Raw genomic sequence first — 26,305 nt, 5'->3', positions numbered from 1 at the left:
TGTGTGGAGGGTCAGTAAACTAGAATTAGGTACAGGTAGTCATAGTGTAAAAGTTACAACTGATGTTAATGTCACCCCAGATGAATTTAACCTCTTTTTTATCAATGCAGCAAACCCTAATCCCTCATCTTCTCATAAGAAGAGTTCAAAATCAAATTCACAATCTACTTATATAAACCAGTTTTTACAAAACTTTGCTGATACCATGGCAACCTGTAATTGGGGACATGTGTAAATAAGTGATGTAATTAAATCATTGGCAAAGTTAAGTGACTCCAGATCAGAAGATATTTATGGTCTCTCAAATTTTGTGATTAAAAAAATAATCGATTTGATATCATTCCCTCTCTGCACACTCATAAACTGGATATTTGATAGTGGTATTTTTCCAGAATGTCTAAAGAAGACAGTAATAATTTCATTACACAAAAAGGGTGATAAATCCTGCACTAATAACTATCATCCAATTTCTCTGATACCTATTTTTTCAAAAATAATCTAATATTGTATACAAAAGCAAATTAACATTTATTTGTCAAAAAACAATATACTGACTAAGTCTCAATATCAACAATCAACAATTAATGCTGTTGAAAATGTTGTTTCTATTGTGCAATTTTCTTTTGAATCCAAATTATCTGCTGAAGTCACACTAGTGGTCTTAAGCAAAGCATTTGATTCTGTAAACCACACATTACTGCTGGAAAAACTAAGGTGTTATGGCATTAGGTATCTGGAACTCTCCCTCATTAAATCATATATCAGTAACAGAGTAACAGAAAGCAAACTGTAAGCTACAACGGTCAAAAATCACAGTTACTGAATGTCACTAGAGGTGTTCCCCAAGGATCAGTGCTTGGGCCATTACTGTTTATAATATTTATAAATGACCTGCCCAGCAATATGCCACGCAAATCTGTGCTTTACACAAGTGATACAACTTTCATCAATTCAGGGAAGGACATGAAAAAACTGAAGGAGGAAATTAAAGATTTTCTCAGAGTATCCAATATGTGGTTCGAAGCCAATGAGTTAGCTATTAACTATGAAAAGACTGTAAATATATCCTTCAGCTTATCCAATGCTGATTTGAGTACACTTCTACCGAACTTCTTGGCATATACTTAGATACAAAATTAACCTGGCAGAGTCACATAGACAACATATCTCGAAAGCTTTTGCGAGTTATCTGTCTACTGAAAAAATTATACACCTGTGTTTCTAAAAGCCTGCTGATTAATTCCTATTATGCATTCTTTCACTGCCATATTAGCTATGGTATTCTCCTATGGGGTAATTCTCCACGGTCCAGGAAAATTTTTATTTGGCAGAAGAAAGCTATCAGGAGCATCTCTGGGATTACCAAAAATAACATATCATGTAGGTCATACTTCAAAGAATTACAGATAATGACAGTTCCTTCTCTTTTTATATAAAAGAAAACTTTAACAGTTACAACCTTAGCCAGTCTGTTCACAATCATAACACTTGTCAAACATTTAAGATAGACATACCAACAACTCGACTCAAGAAAACACAAGACAGTTATGAATACATGGGAATAAGGCTTTTTAACACATTACCTGTGCAGGCACATTGTGTCTCTCTTAATATATTTAAGAGTAATACTAAAAATGGCTGAAAGACAAAGCTTTTTACAGTGTTAAAGAATTTGAAAACTTCAAAAATAAACCTGACTTACGAAACAACTTTAAACTCTGTTTGTACCTCTTCCAAAGCTTTCTTTGTCTCTGTAGTTCCACATTTAACTGTTAAACATGTGGAGAAATCCTTATGTATGAAATGTATTCTTTTATTATGCACATTCTTTAAAATGCACACTTTAGTTATGTGGGATATCTTTATTTATCAAATGTATTCCTTTATTATGTATGTTCTTTTAAAATGTATACTTTAGCTTTGTGTGATACCTCACAATAGTTATATTTCTTAATATGTAAATTGTACATTACTCATGAGGACATCGATTGCATGTAAATGCTTAAAGATGGATAAATAAATAAATAAATAAATAAATGGTTTCCTAAAAGTAATCAAACACTCAAATGACCAAGACAATGTACACAGAATGAAGCTCTGATTTGAGTTATTTATATTCTAGCTAATGTAAGAACATATGGAGATATTGAGTAAAATAGCAGCATTGGTAAAAAACTCTCTCTGCCAGATTCAAGTTGGATGAATGGTTTCTGGAAAGAGTGTTGTCATATTTGCAGATTGAACTATTACTGCCAATGTTAACATTTTTAAATTGTTATGAGGTATAGGGCTCAGCTTATATTTTTTGATAAAGCTTTGATTATTGAGGTCACATGCAGATATATTTTGAATAATTTGGAAGGGCAGGACTCGGCAAATGGTACTCACCTTTGAACAGATTCAAGAAGTCCTCGTATGCTGAAGCACTTGATACAGTATGGCCATTGCTTGAAGAATCACATGACATTTGACTCACATGGTATTAATGCAAGGGATATACAAGAAACTATGAAGTAGCCACTACAACGGTTTACTGCTCTGCTTAAAAATTTGACAGTTTTGTGAAACACAGGAGGAAATAGCACCAAAATCTGTCATCTGACAACTTCTTGTTGTATTTGAACAAGTTTACAATAAAAGTCCTCATAAATGTATGGATAATCATGTACATATATAACGCTGCTTTTTAAGTACTGGTAACACTCAAAAGTGGAAAAGCAGTCCTTCAAAAACGTTATTTGATTCCAAAACCAGATCAATATTTTATTTGATTATGAGAGACTGTAATGATTTACTAACTGGGTTGCAAATGAGAAATTCAGTTGCTATTCACTTATTACCAGCTTTTAATAAGCTTTAGAACATGATGCTGAAATTCAGATGAAACAAGGAGGATACATTATCAAGAATGAAATGTTTAACTAAAGAAATAAATCATGTCAAGCTATCAATTACTGATAAAATTATTTAATTGGATAGATAAAAAATCTACTCACCAAGCAGCAGCAGAACACACACACATAAAAGACTTATGATAAGCAACCTTTTGGAACCAGTGGCTCCTTCATCAGGCAGAAGAGTTGAAGGGGAAGGAAGAAGGGTGAAAGAAAAGGCCTGGAGAGGTCTAGGAAACAGGGATAGATTATGGGAAAGTCACCCAGAACTGCGGGTCAGAGGAGACTTATCGTACAAGATGAGAAGGAAAGACTGATTGTTCGAGACTGCATCGGGCGAGGTTTGGAAATGTGACACCTTAAAGGTGGAAGACAGGGTAAGACGCAAGACAGAGATTACTACTAAAACATTGTGCATGAGTTAATAAGACTGAGAAGCTAAGGGCATTGTACGTAACAGAGGTGGGAGGCGGTGGTGCAAAATAGATGAGAAACACAATGAAGGATGTGGTAAATTGAAACGGAGTGAAGCAAAGAGTAGTTAGAGTGAAGAAAAGCTGAGACAGAAGAAATTAACGTAAATTAAGGCCAGGTGGGAGGTGAGAACCTACGACATGTTGTAGTGCCAGTTTCCACCTGCAGAGTTCTGAGAAACTGGTGTCTGGAGAAAGAATCCAGATGGCGCGTGTGGTGAAACAGGTGCCAAGGTCATGAATGTCATGTTGTAGAGCATGCTCAGCAACAGGATATAGTGAGTTGCTAGTATATACCCTTTTCCTATGCCCGTTCATCCTAATTGATAATTTGGTGGTAGTCATGCTAATGTAGAAGACTTTTGAAGACACTGGTAATGACTTTGGAATTAATTAAGAGCTGGCTTTGCTAACATGTTTTCGAATAGAGCCAAATAAATACTTTAAGAATCCTAGTGATTCTTTTTCCAAATTTTATCATTATTACATAAGTTATATTTGTGTGTAAGTCAACAACAGAATTTAAGTCACAGAACAATTACTGATTTTACCCTATAATGAAAGATAATAACTATAAATAGTCAAAATAAATTAGAAAATCAAGTACATACATAAAACTAAGCACAAAATTAGATCTGGTGCTACTATCTTTAAAACTGAGGGCCAACCTTTCTCTTTTATGAAAATGCAGATTACACTCCTGTTTGTTAATGGTAATTAGTTAAAATGAAAAAATGAATTTAAGCAGTAAGATGGCAAAACAAGAGAGGAAATAAAAAGATCCCAGCTTGATTCGTCACAACTGCCCGTGTTTTATTTCTTGCCCTAGCATGAATTTATTATTTTCCATTTGTTTTAAAGCTTTCACAAGTTTTTTTAAAATAGTTTTATACTTCCTAACATGTTACAAAATCAGGATATGTTGTATTTCAGCTGACTGTGTAGCTTCCTTTTTCTCTCACTGGAAATTTTTATTTCTGGTGTGATTCTTCTTATCTTGCTTGATGTTTTATTGCAATATGATCTTGGTGGCAACATTTCATTAAATGCTCCAAGAAAACTGTTTAAGAATGTACTAAAGTTTTCATTTGTTGAATCACCATCCCCAAGAGACCACTTAACTTTACTTAGTTTCTTATAGAATATTTCAATATTTGTTTTATTGAAACTTCTTTTGATTTAAGTTTTTCGTGCATTATGTTCATCAGTTTTTGGCAGTGAGACAAACAAGTCTGAGTGACCGACAAGTCCTAAGTCTCAACAGAATTTATGTACATTATCAAAGTGGTAAAGGTTACCAGTGCATATTGTTGAGTGAATATTTGCTCTAGTGAACTCTGTAATATTTAGTTTAAAACTAGATTTTTTGATTGAATCAATAAATTTTGTTTATTCTTTATTGTCATTTGCAGTGTTTATATTAAAATCAGCTGCTATTAAATTTTTTCTTCTCTTGTTTCTTTATTATATCTAGTATGCACTGGAAATTAGAGAGGAATGATGCGACTATCCTTTCATAACAATGTTAGGTTCTTTGCAAAAATTTTGACTGAACTTATCTTTGGCTTTACCCAGCTTTCATTGCCTATAACGATTTGAGCATCATTGCTTTCTATTAGTGCTTGGAGCTCTGATACTTTTCCAACACAGTTACAACAATTTACAACTGTTATACCAATGGTTGCTGTATCTATGTGAATATTTTTTGCCTACGTGTTGAGTTACCCCAAATTATTACTCCATATGAGATCAGAGAGTGAAACTAAGCAAAGTATATCAGCTTACTAATTTCTATCTCCTCAAAATTGGCAATTATTCTGATTGCAAAAGTTGCTGAACCTAGTTGCTTTAGGAGAGCCAAAAATATGAATTTTGTAACTAAGCATCTCAACTATATGTACACCCAAAAACTTAGAATGCTCTACCCTGGCTACTGACTTCTGCTGGTGTGTTATATTTATTGAAGGAACTGTACTCATTGCAACAGAAAATTGGATTTACTGTGTTTTTACAAAGTTCAGACAAGCCCATTTGCAGAAAACCAATTAATATCTTTTCTGAAGACATCATTTGTATCATTTTCTATTAGAGCTTCTTTTACTGGACTAATAATGATGGTTGTATCATCAGCAAACAGTGTTAGTTTAGCTTCTTGTTTCAGATAAGAAGGAAGGTCATTCACATATATCAAGAACAGAAGGTCCTGTGAAACACCTAATGCAGTTTCACTCCATTCCTTGTACACTGCATCTCAACATGGATGAAAATGCCTTTGTTATTTTTGTTTACTTCTTTTTTGAAGTTTTCTCTTTAATTGTCAATTTTTATAAAAAAGTTACTGAGCTTATGGGACGTACTGCCCAGGTGGACATCAATTTCACAGATTGTCACTATGATATTTTTCAAAAATTTTTCCCTAATTATGAGAAATTCATTTTCAACTACACTTTTGATGCTATAAAGTCTTCCTCTTTTGTTCTTGAACATTTCAGTTGTCCATTTATGCATAGTATTTATGGCTACTGAGTCTGCACTTTGTTTTAATTCACGTGACCTGAAATGCCCATTTCACAGGGATCTCGTATTTGTATCCCTCCACAAATGGTGTACTTCCTTGTGGTGTCGATCATTTCTTGGGATTAGTTTGAGTCACAGTTTTCTTCATGAATAAGTTCCACATATTCATCTCTAGGCAGCAATATTTCTTATTTTCATTGCATTGCTTTCACAGGATGTGTCATTATTGTTTTTTGAAACACAGTTTGTATTATTCCGCATCAGCAGATTTTCATTGTTTCAGGCTTTGTAGTCCCCATAACCACATCTTTTTGATGCATAAGCTCAGCGTTTTCATTTTTTACTGCTAACAAGTCTTCTTTGAGGTATTCAATTTCTTTTTGCAGCATTTGAATAACACTTTCTTTTGAATTCGCTTCAGTTTGGAGATCAACTTTTTTGTCACATAAACAGTTACGTAAACAATCCTGCCAGCACCACAAGAAATCATCATTCGTGAATTTTAGGTTCACTTCTGCACACTTTTTATGTAGCTAGACGTGACACTTTACACACAGAATTCCTTTTACAATACATTTTTTACATTCCTTGCACACTGCACGGCTGAATGTTTGCTTTTTTGAGTGAACTGTGGTACTACACTGATGTATCAGTGCAATCATTATTCCAGTTGAAAAAGGTAAAAGTGTGTAAAAATGAAATCCTTTAAAATTAAAGAGATTTCAATACCTATCTGCTCCTATCCTTATTCTTGGATTATCACCATTCCAGTATGTTGTAGGTCTCAGAAAATTTCAAATAATCGCAATTAATTTTCTTCTGTATAAATGTTTTTTTTGTTTGTTGTGATATTGAGCTGCTCTAGATAGTCAGTCTTCTACAACTAAGCATGTATTTTGCTGCCTATGAAATTCCATTCTATACTGAAATCTGATTTTTACTTGTTACACACATTCCCTAGAAATAACTGTGTTATAAAGCATGTTCAAAAGTAAGCGTGCTTGTTTTTATATCTTTTTTAGGAAAAGTGTCTTTGAAAAAAACTGCAGGATATTGTTCATACACTTGTTGACCATTTTTTCACATAATCACCATCCTGTTCAATGCATGTGGTGAGCTTTGGCACAAGCTTCTTTAGGCCCTTCTTGAAGAACTCTCCCATCAATTCCTTCCCCCCACTTCAGAACCGCTTTCTCCACCTGCTCATCAGTTGATAGTTTAATTCCACTCATGTATGCTTTCAGGAAGCTGCAAAGATGATGATTTGAATGTGTCAAGTGAAGGGAATATGCGTGGGGGGGGGGGGGGGGGGGGGCAGGGAATCCAATAGTACCTTGGTGGCTAGTGCTGTGTGAGGACGGACAATGTCATGCAACAAGCACACTCCTCTTGTCAGCATTCCCCTCCTTTGTTTTTAATATTCCTTTTGAGATTTTTGAGGGTCTCACAATATCATCATGTGTTGTGGGTCCCCCCAAAACACTGAGGCCATGATTTTTTTGCCCAAAATTGTGGATTTGAATTTTTTGGCAGATGGGGAATTGGTGTGATGCCACTGTGATGACACTCTTTTTGTCTCAGGCATGTAATGAGCCACACAAGTTTCATCTCCAGTCACAAGAGAGCTCAGAAAATTCTCATCTTCTAACTCAAGTAGCTCAAGAAACATGCAGGCACTACTGACTCCATTTTTCTTGTGCTGCTGTGTCAGCTGTTTTGTGCCCAATCTTGCACACGGTTTCCATTATCCCAGTGTTTCTGTGAGTGTTTCATACAAGAGAATTCTGGAGAGTTGCACAAACATCACAGAAATTTCATCCACTGTCAGACATGGTGGTCTTCACCAACAGTTTACTCGATTTTTTGCACCAACTCCTCAGTCAAAATGGAAGACCTTCCACTCCTCTGTTCGTTATGAATATTTGTTTTGTCTCCAACAAAATCCCTACACTACTTAAACAAATTTGTTCTGTTCATAACACCTTCACTGTAAACTATTTGATTCATGAAAAAATTCCAGTACCTGTTATTCCTACCATGAATAGGAAGCGGATCACAACAGATGGCTTGCACTTGGACGGATCTCTTACCAACATCTTTCACATAACTGGACACTACAATATGAGTTTACATATTACCATATTTCTGTGAGACTTACTCAGGTCAAGGAATTCCCCTCTACCAAACTGTGTTTCCAACCCTCAAGAACAAAGAAACACAGCTTCTTATGGTCACAGTACACTTACTTTCTCAACATGCCTTATAGACCTGAGTAAGTTGATACTCCAGCAGAAATGGTAATGAAGAGGTATTAACCACAAAATAACTATTCATATACTTGAAAGACATTAATAACGAAACAATCAAGCAGACACAATGTCATAAGCTGCTATACACTGGTTTCAATGTATAGTTGCAATATGAGAAAGGTGTGTAGTGGTGGTAAGAGAAAGAAACTTGTACAAATTACAACAAATACATTGGCTGTTATCTAATATCAATATGCTTAAGAAAAGAAATATTCTTTATTTTAATTTTGAACTGATGCGATTCTGAACATTAACATACAGATAGTATAAAGGGTGGTCAAAAAGTTTTGCACAGTCACCTCTAATTTTTTTATTTTTTGCAGGAAGAGAACGAAATTTTTTGTGAATATACTTGGAACATTTAGCTATACATTTAGCCTACTCAATGTAGCCTCCATCAGCTGTGACACATCTGGCCCAACATTCTTTCCATGATGTAAATGCACTTTGGTAAAATTCTGGGGGTTGAGTGTCACTTGACACAGGAAATAAGGTTTTTCTCAATATCAAATGTTTTACCATGCAGGTGGGCCTTCAGATGACCAAAGAAGTACAAATCAGACAGAACTAAGTACGGACTGCAGGGAGGTTGAGGAACAATTTTCCAACCCATTTTCCTGATTTTCTCCTGTGTCATAAGGGCTGTATGGGGTTTGGCATAGTCATGGTGTAGTCTGATGAGCTGACCCTGAAGCTGTGGTCTGCGGGCCTTGATGGCATGTTGCAGCTTGTGCAATGACAAACAGTAATGGTCCTGGTTAATTGTGGAGCCAGGTTCGAAAAAGTCAATGAAAATCACACCACACTGATCCCAGAAGGAGGAGACCGTCACCTTTCGGCCTGGTGTTTGTGAAAGCCTTGGTTTTTTTTCTTCCGAGGGGAACCCAGATGGCGCCACTCCATGGATTGGGTTTTGCTCTCAGGTTCAAACAAAAACAACCATGTTTCATCCTGGGTAATGATGCCATCAAAACACTGTTTCCACTCTTCAGTAAAGGTCTTCATGAGACCCTCGCACTCATTCTTCCTCATTTGTCAATAATCTAGGCACCCAACGTGCACAGGTTTTTCTGTACCCTAGTGATTGTACCAGTGATATCACACTACCCAATGACAAATGAGTCATTTCAGCAAGCTGTCATGTCGTCACATATCTGTCATTTTGGATTATTTGATCAATGGTCTCCCTATTCACATCACTTACTGCCATTGATGGTCTACCACATCATGGACTGTCCAGTGGAGAGAAATCACCTTCTTTAAACCTCTGCAACCACTGCTGGATACTGCTGCAATCCACTGTGTCCTCCTCATAAACAGGGAGCAACTTCCTGTGAATCGTTGTGGCAGAGTCATCGTCGGTCTTGAAGAGGAACTCCATCACCAATCATTGTTGCAACCTGACATCCACTTCACAGTCCATTATGGCTCACCTGCAAATAAAAGAAAATACTTTTATATACCAACTTATAGCTAAGTGTTCCAAGTATGTTCACAAAAGATTTCATTCTCCTCCTGCAAAAAAAAATAAAAAAATTAGAGATGACTGTGCAAAACTTTTTGAATGCTCTTTGTATAATGTCAAACTCTAATAGTTAGTATTTCCTTTTTTACCTTGAACAAATACTCCATGCTCTGGATGTTCTTTGAGCTCAAGCTTATTTCTTCTGCCACTTCCAAGCAAATCTCTTATTTCATCATTATAAATCTCTAAGTGAGAGACAAGAACAAGATATTTTGTATTCTCAGCAAGAGCTATTTCTTCAAAAATATGCTCTATGGCCCGTGGTGTGACACCACGTTCAGAATAGTTATCGTAGGATCCTTGCATAGTGAAACTTTTTCCACATCCAGTCTGACCATAAGCAAATATTGTGCTGTTGTATCCATTTAACACATCCTGTGAGAACAGACAAAATGGATTACATTCAAAACACTAAACATGCATCATTCTGCTCTGTTATCATGAGGAGAGAACCATTTATAATGATGTAAAAACAGCTAAAGCAATTTGCATTTTTTAAAACAAAATCCAACCCTGAGTTATCAAGTGTGTTATGTATCTGTGTCTCAGATAAACCTGACAGTTTCACAATCAAATCCAGGACTACCACCATCCACCACCTCTAGAATACCCTCAAAATCTCCCCTGATAGCTAACAAACTCTGCCTCAGAGACCTACTACCTTTACCACACACTCAGAAACTCTCCCCCACAACCATACAGAATCCAGAACCTAAACAGACCTAAAACACAGACATGAACTTTTCCTCTAAAAGCTGAAGTCCCACAGAAGCATCAGTCTATTCCAATAACCTTACCTTTTGCCTCACTCCAAAATTCAGATATGTTGGACTTGTTAAAGACCTTCTCTCCTTCTTCTGGTCCACACAACATAGCACATTTTCACCATCAACACTACCAATCAGACTCAACCCCCAAAGCCTATTTAACACTACCTGACTCAGATCACTTCTCCATCCAACTGTTTTATCTATCCCCACCATCCCCAAATCACCCCTGTTAACATTCCCAGATTTCTTAACCTCAAACCTTACCTTACAATTGTTTCCCAAGTCCTTTAACAGGGAAGCTAGCTAACCTTACACCAGCACAAAGAACCACAATCTACCACATAAAAATTGATCCTGACTTTATAATGCTACCTGCTGACAAAGGCTCCAGTGCTGTGGTTGTGAACCATGGGGATTGCCTTACAAAAGGACTTCACCAGCTGTCAGATGCATCCACATAAAATCCCTGCCACAGTGACCCCTTTCCAGAAATACAGCAGGCTCTCCAGGTTCTCCTCAAATCCTTAGCCCCATCCCAGAACCTCTCCCCTCAGTTTCTCTCTCTCCTCACCAATACCACTCCCCATACTCCTATCTTCTACACACTTCCTAAAATCCATAAACCCAACCACCCAGAACATCCCATTGTGGACAGTTACTGTGCTTCCACTGAGAGAATCTCTGCTATTAGATCAGCACCTTCAGCATATCACCTACCCTCTTACTTAAAAAGCAGCTAACATTTCCTCCACTGATGCTCCACTGTTCCTGCTCCTTTACCACACAACAACTGCTCATCACTTTTGTTGCCACCTCTCTCTACACTAATATCCTTAATTGCTATTGAATGCTAGCTTTCCCAACACCCAACTGATTCCTGACCTACAACCTCATTCCCATCACCATGAGCAATTGCGTCACTTTTGAAGGCATCACTTACAAACAAATCCATGGGGTACAAATGGGCAAAAGCATGGCACCATCCTATTCATGGTCTGTCTAGAGGAATCCTTCCTAACCACCCAGAATCCTGAACCCCTCACCTTGTTCAGATTATACTTGTTTTGTAAATAAAACCACCTTTTCAAGACGACCACACAAACAAACTTGTTGTTCAGATTAATTGATGATATCTTCATGATCTGGACTAAGGGTGAGGGTAGCCTATCCATATTCTTCCAGAACCTGAACACCTTCTCTCCCATTCAGTCCACCTAATCCCAACAAGCCACCTTCCTCCTCTGTGTTGACCTGAACCTCAAAGATGGCTAAATCAGTACCTCCATCTATATTAAACCTACCAACCACCAGCAATGCCTCCACTTCAAAAGCTGACACCCATTCCATACCAACAAGTTTCTTCCACACAATTTAGCCGCCCATTGCCATCACATCTGTAGTGGCAAACAGTCCCTCTCCATTGAGGTCTTCGCATACTGTAATTATCCTCCCAGACTTGTACATAAAAAGATCTCCCGTGCCTTACCTCTACAGCCACCTATCACTTCCTAATGTACCACCATACAGCCAGAGCACTCCCATCATGACTCAGAACCACCAAGAAATGGAGCAACTGAATCACATTCTTCGGAAGGGTTTTGACTACCTCTTGATGTGCCCTGAAATAAGGAATATCCTACCCACTATCTTTCCCACCTTTCACACATTGGTATTCTGCAGCACACCAAACCTACACCATATCCTCATCCATCCCTACTCCACCCCTCCACCTCAAACCCTTGCCTCATGACTCATATCCCCGTAAAAGAGTTAGGTGCAAGAGGCCATCCTCCCACCATCATCTACTCCAGTTTACCCACAGGCATCACCTATCCCATCAACGGCTGGGGTACCTGTGAAAGCGGTCATGTGATCTACAAACTAAGCTGCTGCCAATGTGCTGTGTTAAACTAAGCTGCAGCCACTGTACTGTGTTCTATGTGGGCATGACAAACAACAAGCTGACTGTCAGCATGAATGTTCACTGACAGACTGTGGCCAAGAGATAGCTGGACCACCTTGCTGCTGAGCATGCTGACCAACACCACATTCTTGTGACAATGATTGCTTCACAACCTGTGCCATCTGGGTCCTACCAAAACTAGCTTTCCTGAATTGTGCAGGTGGGAACTCTCCCTGCAACATATCCTATGTTCCCTTAACCCCCTGGTCTCAACCTCTGTTAGTCTCCACGCTTCACACACCTATGCCCTTCCCTATTCCCACTCAAAGCTAAACAGCTATCTATTGGACCAAGACACCCACTAATCTTTTTTTCCCTCCTTTGCTTCTCTGCTTCCCCTCAAAACCCCCCTTCCTCCCTCAAACCTCATGACACCCCCTAGTTGCACTACACTATCCCCACCATGTCTATACGCCGGCTGCGGTGGTCTAGCGGTACTAGGCGCGCAGTCCGGAACCGCGCGACTGCTACGGTCGCAGGTTCGAATCCTGCCTCGGGCATGGTTGTGTGTGATGTCCTTAGGTTAGTTAGGTTTAAGTAGTTCTAAGTTCTAGGGGACTGATGACCTCAGATGTTAAGTCCCATAGTGCTCAGAGCCATTTCAACCATGTCTATACATCCTCCAATAAGCAGCATTTTACCTTCCTCCACCCCTACCCTGCTGTCCCCCACCCTTCTCTTAATCGCAACCAACCTGATTACTTCTCCCATCAGGTGAAGTTGGTCAAAGTCTCCCATCAATGGCCAGAGACAGTAGTTGGCTGTGTGAGAGTTGTGGTAGTGTGATGGCATGTGTATTTTCTACTTCAGATGAATGCCTTTTGGCTGAAAGCTAAAATGTGTATGACTCTTTTCATGGTGCCTGCTGCAACTCTGTGTCTCCTCTGTATGGTGAGTAGCAATCTATCCTTTTCATCATATTGTTGTTACTCCATCATGGACCTTCCAGTGTTTGAAGAACAATTTTTTACACAAACTTAGCACAAACCATAGATGGAGCTGAATTGCTTGCTGAAAGAGGAGTGCTTGTATTTATGCACAACACATGAATATTCTGAAATCATAGCAATATTAAATTAAAAATAAGATCTCAGAATATTCCACAACAGTTGAATATCAAATTACAAACATTTTCAGAAAATATCAATTGAAGGTGTATTGCACCCTATATATCACAAATCAGTGCCTCTAATTGCTGCCCTACATTGAGCAACGGGGAGGCTGCAGTACTGATTCTTCTCCCAACAACAACAAAACACCAAACTGCTATTTCAGAACATTTTATAGGCTCCATTATAGTATATTCAGCCCAAATTTTTTTGTACAACCTCACTATGCAAGCACAGTCAAGTTTCAGTCATACTGTTACACTCCCACCACCACTGCTATATTTAGAGCTAGCCCCAACTGTTGAGGTAAAGGCTCAAGCTGGTCTTCAGGATCTTTATATGGTATGTCTCATTACTGAAGTGCACCTAAAGACTATAACAGGTCTTTTATGTGAAGAACATGGATAACACCTCTGTACTACTGTATTCTTACTGTAAAATCACAACCCTGAAATTCATACATGATTTCTGACAATCAGTGTAACGTTTTAGGCACACTGAAACAGTAATTTGGAATTTCTCTGGATTTTGTACTGATGGAAAAGCTTGTATGAAGATACATAAGCTGTAACTACTAGGTGGTGTTTGGGTTTATTGTATTCCCAGTCATTACGCTGGGTGCAAAGTTCTATACATGGGTCTGCTGTATTGGTTTTCTAGTTGTCACAATAAACTGTTTGACTTACCCCTCCTGAGTATTATTAGGTTGAAATAAAAGCTGTAATTTCAGCCTCATGACTGCAGGAAAGGAAGAATTCCACAAAATTGTAGCTTCCTTTGTCATTCTTCTGTACACAAACGTTATGAAAGGCAGTAACGTATCTGACTCTCTTCCCCCCCCCCCCCCCCCTCTCTCTCTCTCTCTCTCTCTCTCTCTCTCTCTTTCTCTCTCTCTCCAACATCAATGTAATGTACACTACCTGACAAAAAAGGTTAAGAATCGGAGTGGAAGGAGGAAATCAAATGAAACCTCAAGGGCAGAGAGTCAATGTGATGATTAGAGACCGGATTATATGCATCATAAAAACCTTAAACTACTCATGCAAATATGCATGGAAAATGCTTAAATAATGTTTGAAAATGGTGCAAGATCAAATAATAAAAGAACATGGTAGTTATTGTGTGCATTATATCTCAAAGTCGAACCTGTGCATTTAATTATGAGGAAGTGCACTAGCCACGTGAAAAATCAGTACATTTAGGATGCTGATATTTTCTGAATACTTTCTGGTAGAGGTTAGGAAGGGGGGGGGGGCTTTCTGGGATTGTTGTCTAAAAATCTGCAAAATGGGGATGCATACCATGTTTCAAGAATTGTTCCTTCTTTTCTATTGTTGTCAGCGACAAGTGGATATGATGTGAATAAGTCACAGCAAAAAAATCTATATGTACAGGATCAACTTCAAGATATAATGCATGCAAAGGGGTACACTCACGAACTCCATAATATTTTATTTAAAAAACAGCATAGAACCTTGAATTTTTTTTGAACAGCATTAACTTTTAATTAATACAATTGGACCAAAGCCTCATTTATGATTTATTTTACCTTTCTCTGCTACTGTAAACATAAACGACCAAGTATGGTTCCAAATGTTAGGTAGTAGATTGTGTCTTCGATGACTCAAAACAACTTTATAATCAGAAAAGGGCTGTTCTACATCAACTGAGGTAACTGGTCAGTATTATCTGAATATGGGTGCTATGTCGGCACTTATTGTTTCTGGTAAAAGTTCACCTGTCTCATTAATATAACTGTTAATTTGGCACAAGTGTTCAAAGTCTGGGTAATTGTTTAAAATGTTTTCAAACTTTTCTTTAAGTTTTCTTGGAAATTCCTCCAGCAATGAGGAGTTCACTAGAATAATTTTATTCATTAACTGTATAGATTCATTCAACACCAAACCCTGAGTTTCAAGCTTTTTAATACTTGCAGGTATATGGGAAAAATGAATGCTAATCACAGCAATGTCCTTTTCAATACTGGAATCATTGAAAGCTTCCTTGCACTGGCAAACTGCCAAAGCCTCTGCACTATCAAAGTCATTTACTACCCCTCTAATGGCCTTGAAATGTTCATTGTAAAACAACACAGCTTCGACACACGTACTGCAATGAGTTACCACTGGTTAAGGAAGTAAAGGCACGTGTGGTAGTTTTTCTTTGTAGGTCTTGATACAAGCAGGAGCCTTTAGAAACACTTCTTTGTGGATGAAATCAGTTTATTTATATTCACAAACGTAGAACGTACTTTTTCAGCAAGACGATGTACTCCATGAGCAAAGCACGTCACATGAATCAAATTGGGATAAAATACTCGGATGGCTTTTTCTGCTTTGGTCATATATGGAGCAGTATCTGAAATAAACACAAACACCCTTTCGTCTGCAGAAGAGCCTGGGAAAATTTTTATAATACCCTCATTCACAAATCTAGCAATCGTACAATGATTTACTTTTTCAAATTCTTTGCAGGCTTCTAAATAAGAAGAAGAAGGTTCTTCTTTTAAAGTAGCAACAATTACACTTGCAATGTAACCCCCACAAGTGTCTGTAGTTTTGTCAACTGCAATCCAGATAATGCTGTCCTTGAGTTCATTGTTTATTTCTCCCAGAACATTTATGTAAATTTTCAGTAAGTAATTTTTCCACAATGTCGATTCATCTGGTATACTTTGATTTAAGCAATATTTGTGCAGGAAGCCTTTGAGGATAGGGTTTGTAAGTTTGTGAAGAGGAATATTGTTTGCAATGAATGCTTCACACAGATCCATGTTAAATCGACTTTTTTGGTTACCTTTGGACAAATCCCAGCTACTGCAACTTGCTGTCATCAGAAGTTGTCATGGTCCTTTCTTCTGCATTCCTGCAATATGAAGATTTGTCTTGACATGCTGGTCTATTTGAAACTTTTTTTTCTTTTTTTTTTTTTTCTTTTTTTCTTTTTTTTCCCAAGAAACAATTTTCTCACAAACTTGACAATATAAAACAGTTCCATCATATGTAAATACTCCAGGATGGTCAGCTATCCACAAAACAATGTTTCTTTTTTTGGGCGGCATGGCACACAACACATTACACACTAAATGTCGTAAACATGTTCAATTATATACAAGTAAAACAAACATCAAAAAAAGTTTTGCATCACCCCAGTTTCCAGAACTACTGAAGACAAATGTTGACTGTGGATATTTTACCACAGACACAGTCCCTTTGACTGTTCGGAGATGTCACTAAATCCGCCCAAAGATGTAAACAACTATGCATGAGCAGCGCCTATTAGATGATTAGATGGAGGGGGCCCAACATCCGATCAGTTCCAGTCATTCCACCAGGAAGGAGATACACAGCTCGTGTTACCTGTGGTTCAACCATGCTTAGATGATCAATACTGTGGTTCAATAGCATCCGCATTGTTACTTTGTACCAGGAAGGGCTCTCAACAAGGGAAGTGTCCAGGTATCTCGGAGTGAGCCAAAGCCATTTTGTTCGGACATGGAGGAGATACAGAGAGACAGGAACTGTCGATGGCATGCCCTGCTCAGGCCACCCAAGGGCAACTACTGCAGTGAATGACCACTGACTATGGATTACGGCTCGAAGGAATCCTGACAGCAACATCACCATGTTGAATAATGCTATTCGGCAGTCACGCAGTGTCATGTTACGATTCAAACTGTGCACAATAGGCTGTATGATGCGCAACTTCACTCCCGACATCCACGGCAAGGTCCATCGTTGCAACCACAACACCATGCAGCACGGTACAGATGGGCCCAACAACATGCCAAATGGATCACTCATAATTGGCATCATGTTCTCTTCACCAATGAGTGTTGCATATGCCTCCAACCATACAATTGTCGGAGACATGTTTGGAGCCATTGCAGTCAGGCTGAACGCCTTAGACACACTGTCCAGTGAGTGCAGCAAGGTGGAGGTTCCCTGCTATTTTGGGGTGGCATTATGTTGGGCCGACGTGCACCCCTAGTGGTCATGTAAGGCACCGTAACGGCTGTACAATATGTGAGTGCCATCCTCCGACCGATAGTGCAACCATATCAGCAGCATATTGATGAGGCATTCATCTTCATGGATGACAATTCGCACCTCCATCATGCAGATCTTGTGAATGACTTCCATCACAATAACCACATTGCTCAACTAGAGTGGCCAGCATGTTCTCCAGCCATGAACCCTATCGAACATGCCTGGGATAGATTGAAAAGGGCTGCTTATGGATGATGTGACCCACTGGCCACTCTGAGGGATCTACGCCAAACTGCCGTTGAGAAGTAGGACAATCTGGACCAACAGTGCCCCAATGAACTAGTGGACAGTATGCAACGACAAATACAAGTATGCATCAATGCAAGAGGACGTGCTACTGAGTATTAGAGATACTGGTGTGTACAGCAATCTTGACCACCACCTCTGAAGGTCTCGCTGTATGGTGATACAACATGCAACTTGTGGTTTTCATGAGCAATAAAAAGGGCGGGAATGATGTTTATGTTGATCTCTATTCCAATTTTCTGTACAGGTTCTGGAACTCATGGAACTGAGGTGATGCAAAACTTTTTTTGATGGGTGTAGGAAGCTAAACTGAAACAATGGAGGTGTGACTAATACCTTGCATAGTTTAATTTGTGTTGCCGATACATTCAGTACGACAGCAGAGGGGATTAACCAGGGGTGTGGGCGCAGGAGCATTGACTGTCTGCCTGTTCCTGTTCCTCTTCTGTAGTGATTTTGCTCCACAGTGGCCTCTCCATTAGTGACTGCACACAGTTCTAGGTCGTGATCAATATGTGAGACAACAAAATTAGATCGAGCTAGAGACCGCCCACCTAAATTTTTAAAATACTGTAAACATAGAGCAAAAATATGCATTGTCACTAGTCTTTAGTTAAAATATGCAATAACCGATGGAAAGGAGCCAAATATGCAAATGCATATGCAACATGTAAATCCATATAATCTGGTTTCTAATTATGGTACTTCAGTGATATCACAATCGAGTCAAATTTACAAAGAACTCGGCAGTACAAGCACAGTTATCACATCCTCTGACCTGGATTCATGCAATGACTGGCCCACAAGTACTGTAACTGGTTCTTGATATCCTCGATATTGGCACTGGGACAGAGTTGGCAACTGAGCTGGTCCCACATGTGTTCTGACCTGGGGTTCTTGCTGGCCTCGGAAGTATTTCAACATCAAGCAGATAGTTTATACAATCATGTGCCATGTAGGGACGAGCATTGTCCTGTTGAAAAATGGCACCATAATGCTGTTGCATGATTAATACATGGGGATGCAGGATGTCCATGGCATGTTGTTGTGGCATCAAGGCTCCATCAGTCACCAGCCCTGACCTGAAGTCATACCTGATGCTTCCTCATACCATGACATCAGGAGTAATACCAAGTATTGTAAGAAAGGGAGCTCTCCCATGGGTGCTGTAATACTTGTCAATAATGTTGCATGCAGCCTACACATGGGACAGTAGTTCCTTAACCTGAATGCTGCTATAAGTCCATTAGATGTTATTGGAAGTAAGGAGCATATGTGAAGGTCTTACGATGAGCTATGTGCACAATTCGGTGACTCTCCCTCATTTTGGTCAGACATGGTCGATCAGAAACTTGATGATGAGTGTACCTGTCCTCACATTCCCATGTTGGAAATGTCAGGCCACTGTCACATCTGGATATTGCACAATTCGACCAGCTGGGGAAACTATGACCTACAGTGAGAATTCCTTCAAGCTTTGTCAGGTGCTGACAAATCTCAAATAAGTATGTGGCACCTCTGTGTCCTTCACAATGATTACTTAGTATCTGACATTGTTCATGTACCTTATGTTGGTTATTAACTAATATGTGGAAAAACTCTGGGGAATGGGTACACAACTTAGATATAAGCAAAAAAATTCATATATACATATGGTCAATTTTGTTTCTTAGTTGTTGTTGTTGTTGTTGTTGTTGTTGTTGTGGTCTTCAGTCCTGAGACTGGTTTGATGCAGCTCTCCATGCTAATCTATCCTGTGCAAGCTCCTTCATCTCCCAGTACCTACTGCAACCTACATCCTTCTGAATCTGCTTAGTGTATTTATCTCTTGGTCTCCCTCTACGATTTTTACCCTCCACGCTGCCCTCCAATTCTAAATTGGTGATCCCTTGATGCCTCAGGACATGTCCGACCAACCGATCTCTTCTTCTAGTCAAGTTGTGCTACAAACTTCTCTTCTCCCCAACCCTATTCAATACCTCCTCATTAGTTACGTGATCTACCCATCTAATCTTCAGCATTCTTCTGTAGCACCATATTTTGAAAGCTTCTATTCTCTTCTTGTCCAAACTATTTATCGTCCATGTTTCACTTCCGTACATGGCTACACTCCATACAAATACTTTCAGAAACGACTTCCTGACACTTAAACCTATACTCAATGTTAACAAATTTATCTTCTTCAGAAATGCTTTCCTTGCCATAGCCAGTCTACATTTTATATCCTCCCTACTTCGACCATCATCAGTTATTTTGCTCCCCAAATAGCAAAACTCCTTTACTACTTTAAGTGTCTCATTTCCTAATCTAATTCCCTCAGCATCACCCGACTTATTTCGACTACATTCCATTATCCTCGTTTTACTTTTGTTGATGTTCATCTTATATCCTCCTTTCAAGACACTGTCCATTCCGTTCAACTGCTCTTCCAAGTCCTTTGCTGTCTCTGACAGAATTACACTGTCATCGGCGAACCTCAAAGTTTTTCTTTCTTCTCCCTGGATATTAATACCTACTCTGAATTTTTCTTTTGTTTCCTTTACTGCTTGCTCAATATACAGATTGAATATCATCGGGGAGAGGCTACAATCCTGTCTCACTCCCTTCCCAACCACTGTTTCCCTTTCATGCCCCTCGACTGTTATAACTGCCATCTGTTTTCTGTACAAATTGTGAATAGCCTTTCGCTCCCTGTATTTTACCCCTGCCACCTTTAGAATTTGAAAGAGAGTATTCCAGTCAACATTGTCAAAAGCTTTCTCTAAGTCTACAAATGCTAGAAACATAGGTTTGCCTTTCCTTAATCTTTCTTCTAAGGTAAGTCGTAAGGTCATTATTGCCTCACGTGTTCCAACAATTCTACGGAATCCAAACTGATCTTCCCCGAGGTCGGCTTCTACCAGTTTTTCCATTCGTCTGTAAATAAGTCGCATTACTATTTTGCAGCGGTGGCTTATTAAACTGATAGTTCGGTAATTTTCAAATCTGCCAACATCTACTTTCTTTGGGATTGGAATTATTATATTCTTCTTTAAGTCTGAGGGTATTTTGCCTGTCTCATACATCTTGCTCACCAGATGGTAGAGTTTTGTCAGGACTGGCTCTCCCAAGGCCGTCAGTAGTTCTAATGGAATGTTGTCTACTCCCGGGGCCTTGTTTCGACTCAGGTCTTTCAGTGCTGTTTCTTAGTTACAGACACTTTTTTGCTGTTATATGTTTGCATTGTTTCTATCTTTTCATTGTTTAAATTTCAGCTTGGTTCTATTTCAAAGAATACATTATCTCCTTGTGAAGACATGCTCTGTTGAGCAAAGGTCATTTCTTTGTGGGAGACCAAATGGTGTTAGGACATATGTTTTAGGAGATCAGCTACTTCATCATGTTAAGGACAATAATCACGTCAGTACCAGAGAAATAGCAGAAACTAAGAATCTGAGTTATGTGACAGCGTGGAAAATGTTACAAGAGCAACTCCTTTATCCATACCATCTTGCCTGGGTCATATTCTCAGCTGTTCCCATTTCCTGAGTCTCACTAGTCCTTTTCCTTCATCCCTTTTCCTTTCCCTTCAACCTCTCTGCCAGAAGAAGGAGAAGGAGCCACTGGTTCAAAAAGTTTGTGCATTTGCATATCTTTTATGCATTTTCATCTGCTGTCATATGGTCAGTAGATTTTTTAAATATGCATGTGATATTTCCTTACCCATATGTTTACACAACATAGATACTGAACATTCCTCTTACACAAAACCTTACTTCAATCCCATCATTTCAATATGCTTGTCTCCTTGCATCCTATATTGTACTGGCAATCAACAATCCCAGATCTACTGCCACAGACAGAAACCTATTGCCCATCTCTACCTTCAACTTCATTTATATAATAAAGTGAACTAATATTTCATGTCTATTAGTCTGGTATGCCATCCCACCAAGCAATAAAGAACCCACAGTTGTGGCCAAATGATTGTGGTTTTGTCTGGTCACAACAAATGGCAACGATGATCTGTGTGTAATCAGCTCATATTCCATGACAGCTGCCTGTCTGTTGCACAGGTCTTTTTTCTAAATTTAATTGCACTGCTTCTAGTCAGTTCCATTAGTGTGCATCCTACTATATTTCAACATGTCTGAGCTGTCACAGGAGATGTTGCTAACTGAATTTGCATAGTCTCAGGTGCACAGATAGAGTGCCTGCTCCTCACTGTTGGATTATTGATATTCCTACTCAAGAAACAAGCTGCACCACAACCAATAGCTGCTCCATAATTTTGCCCATACCAGTCAGGCTGAAGAATGGTTGTACTACAGGGTGCAATTAGAGGCATACTTCACTGCCCATACTATGACAAGTATGAAGCCCAATGGTTACTTTTTGTTCACCGTTGGCCCCAGGGAATACCACCTCTGTGTGAAACTCAGTGTCGAAACTGTTCCTGAGAAAGTCGCATATGACGAGTATGTGAAATTGCTAGATGAATATTTTTACAGTCATATCCATGCGGCAGGAGCACAATTTAAATTTTTTATCTTAGGTGGCAGCCTGCTCAGACAGTCAAATAGTGGACAGCAGCACTCAAAGGTCTCACCAAGCACTGCAAGTTTAAATGTTCATGTGGAATTAACTATAGCAGCATAATGTTACACAATGCTGTTATGCAGAATGTCTTAGGCCCACGAGTCTATGGTGTAATTCTGAAACTGCCTGACCCTGATTTAAAAACAGTACTGTCTATTGTGGAATCTCAAATAACTGAGGACCCAAAAGAGGTTGAGTTTGAGACTCCATGCATTTCTTTTGTTTGTAGTGAACCAGACGCTCAGTTTCAAGTATGGCATAGCGTTCAAGTAATTAAGAATAGGTCTCTGACAAACAGTAAGAGCAGTAAAAGTAAGAACTTTCAGTCTCATTGCACACAGCATGTGTAACAAACTTCTGGGAGAAACTTGTGTCCTCGGTGTTTTAAGAGGTATGATCGGGAGGATTGTCCATGCTAACTGCTTTCAGTGTGGTAGTGAAGGTCACATTCAGACTGTATGTTTACAGGGGAGGCAAGGCAAATGTGACAGCTACCGTGAGTGCTAGCATATGGCAGCCACAACAACACTGTCAACAAGTGCACACAAGTGCAGGTTATGCCACTCACTCAAACGTGAGCTTAACCAAGTACTTCCACATCACAGAATTCTTTCACTGTTATACTCAGGAAGGTGCACAAACTTTTTGTTCATTTAAAAGTGTAAAATAGATCAATTAAGCTGCAGATGGTCACTGGAGCTTCCATTTTCCTGATAAATAATGACACACATGACGAATCAGTAGCCCACCACTACAGCAGCCTACTTCTATTTTGTCTGCCTACAATGGACAAGAAATTCCAGTCCTTGGCATGTGTAGTTTGTCAACAACTCTCCAAGGAGTGACAAAGTGTGTTTCTTTTCATGTACTCAAATCTAAAAACAGTGTAAATTATTATGTGCGATTGGACCCATACGGATCACGCAAAGCTTTTCCGATTCAATTTTTTAATTCTCCAAACTTCTCTCATTCTTTCCCCATGAATTCTCTTTCTTTCCTCTGTCCATTTCGTCCCCTGTCTCTTGCAAACTTCATTCTCGGGTTGTACTTTCCAACTATTGATTTTTTGCCTGTATACATTTCTGTTTATAACTTCTGAAGAATTTATTTGTGCATTTGCTAGATCTGTTTTGGTTTCTTTTATCCAGGGTATGGTTTTCAATTTTTCAATGTATATTAAAATTTTGTGGGAGAGTCTGGGTGTTGGGAGTCTGTGGATATGACCGTAAAATTTTAGTCTTCTTTTCCGGATGTCTGCGGTGAGGTTAGATAATTTTTCTGTAGTTTTCCGAGACTGTAACCTGTATCCATCTTCAGTTCTTTTTGGGCCAAGAATCTTTCTGATAATTTTGCGTTCCTCTTTCAGGATGCCTTCCAGGTCGCCTTTTCTATGGAGTGTGAGTGTTTCGCTGGCATATAGTGCTTCGGGCTTGATTACTGTATTGTAGTGTCGTATTTTTGAGTGAATGGAGAGACACTTTTTATTGTAGATTTGTGGGTTTTCCAGTATGCTCTTTTCAGTTTTTGCAGTCGAACTTTATGTGCAGTTTTCTCTCTCCCTGTGGGTTCTAGGACCTCGCCTAAGTATTTAAAGAATGGAACTCTCTCAATTTGTCCATATTTTGTAGTCAGTTTTTGAGTTTCAAATTTTGAGCAGATGAATTTGGTTTTTTGGAAGGAAATTTGTAGCCCAACTTTTTCGGCGCATTCTTTGAGAATGTCTATCTGTTTAATTGCTGTGGTCTCGTTTTCTGCTAGAATGGCCACGTCATCTGCAAATACCAAGCATGAAATTTTAATACCATCTTTCGATCTTCCTAGTTGTATAGGCTTCCAGTAATTTTGATTCTTCAGTTCTTTTTCCCATTCTCGGATGACTTTGTCTAAGACAAGGTTGAAGAGGAGTGGAGACAAGCCGTCACCTTGTCTGACGCCGGTTTTGATCAGGAAGGGCTCTGATATTTCACCCAGGAATTTTATCTTAGAAGTTGTGTTTGTGAGCGTTTCTTTGATAAGGTTTAGGGTTTTCGGATCGAGTCCTAGCTCCTCAAGGATAATAAAGAGAGATTGCCTATTGATTGAATCATAAGCCTCTGCGAAATCAACAAAGGAACAAATGATCGGACTGTTTCTGACTGCTTTGTATTTTAGTGTTGTCTTCAAATTGAAAATTTGTTCTGCACAGGATCGGTGAGGGCGAAAGCCAGCTTGGTATTCACCAATACTGTGTTCGAGTTGTTCTTGTGTTCGTTGAAGAAGACAAGCTGAGAGGATTTTATAAGTGACTTGGAGAAGGGAGATTCCTCGATAGTTGTTTATATCTGCCATGTCTCCCTTTTTATGCAGTGGATGAATTAGGGCGCATTTCCAATCTTCTGGTAGTTTTTCTGTCTGCCAAATGTCTGTGATGATTTGAGTGAGTTCTTTGAGGGAATTTGGTCCAAGATTTTGAGTAGTTCTGCAGTGATATTATCTTCTCCGGATGCCTTGTTGTTTTTCAGTCTATGAATATGTCTTTGGATCTCCTCTAGTGTAGGTGGTGGGGATTCTGGATTTGTGTAGACAGCAGTTTCTTGAGGGAATCTTGAAGAAGGTTCAGGGCAATTGAGGAGTCCGGAAAAGTATCTCGCCAGCTCCTCACAATTTTCCCGATTTGTGAGCGCTAGCTTTCCATCTGGTTTTCTGAAACATAGATTTCGTGAGCCGTATCCATTGATTCTCCCAGCAAAGGTCTTATAGAAGTCTCGTACATTATAGTTACGGAAATTTTCTTCAATAGACTCACACTGCTCCTTGAGGTACTTCCTCTTGACTTGTCTGATTGTTTTTGCCACTTGTCTTCTGGTGTTGTGGAAGTGATCTAGATTTTCTGGGGATTTTTTACTGTTATACTTCAGAAAGGCTTTCTTTCTTTCTTCCAGCGCTTTTTCACATCCAGAGTCCCACCAGGGGTGTTTTGTGTTCTTTTTCAATGGGATCAGTTCTTTTGCCTTCTTTGTAATTTTTGTTCGAAATTTTTCCCAAGAGTCAGCTGGTTCCTTTTCCCACTCCTCCTTCAGATTGGTTTCTTTGATTGTTCGTGTGTCAAATTTCATCATGTGTGTTTTCTTCAGATAGAATTTTTTTGGGGTGAATTTCACTTTAATGCGTGTTAAGTAGTGGTCTGAGTCAATGTTCGCCCCTCTGCAGACTTGGACATCATGGATCTCTTTCTGTACGAAATAGGAGATGGCAATGTGGTCAATCTGATATTCGCCGATCTCTTGTATGGGGGACCTCCAGGTCTTTTGTTTTCTAGGTTTTTTTCTCAAAGATGTAGACATTATTTTTAGATTATTTTGTTGGCATAGTTCAATAAATCTCAGTCCGTTTCTGTTGGTAAATCTGTGTGCTGGATATTTTCCTACAGTTTTTTGGTGTTCTTTCTCTCTGCCAATTTGTGCATTGAAATCTCCCATTAAGATTTTGATATCATCCCGGGGAATTTTGGCCATGACATCTTCAAGTTTAGTCCAGAATTTTTCAGTTTGTAGTTGGCGTTTTTTGTTGTCTATGTTTGTGGGTGCATGAACATTTATCAATGTGTATTTCTTGTTGGCGCACTGGATACGCATGGTCATGAGGCGATTATTTATGGAAGAGACCTCTCTAATTGAGCCTAATATATTTCTGTGCACCGCAAATGCCATGCCCAGGAGTGGCGTACCATTGGCAATTCGTCTGTCAGTCTTGCTCTTGAAGATGCGATAGTTTCCATAGTCTATTGTATTTTCATCCGTGAATCTAGTTTCTTGTAACGCTAAGATCTTAATTTTTTGTTGGTCTAGCTCTGTTACTAAGTTGTGTAATTTTCCAGGTTGAATTAGGGTCTG

General features: G+C 39.0%; 1 protein-coding gene across 1 annotated transcript in view; it reads right to left on the bottom strand.

The window, feature by feature from the left end:
* Nucleotides 1-26,305, bottom strand: part of LOC124613837 (osmotic avoidance abnormal protein 3-like) — a 303,288-nt gene that overhangs the window by 266,141 nt on the left and 10,842 nt on the right. Inside the window, exon 3 of the mRNA XM_047142560.1 lies at nt 9,808-10,093. Coding sequence (XP_046998516.1) covers nt 9,808-10,093 — 286 coding nt within the window. The remainder of the gene's footprint in view (nt 1-9,807; nt 10,094-26,305) is intronic.

The sequence above is a fragment of the Schistocerca americana genome, chromosome 4 (assembly GCF_021461395.2).
Source record: "Schistocerca americana isolate TAMUIC-IGC-003095 chromosome 4, iqSchAmer2.1, whole genome shotgun sequence".
Lineage (NCBI taxonomy): Eukaryota > Metazoa > Arthropoda > Insecta > Orthoptera > Acrididae > Schistocerca > Schistocerca americana.
This window is presented reverse-complemented; position numbering and strand designations above follow the sequence as displayed.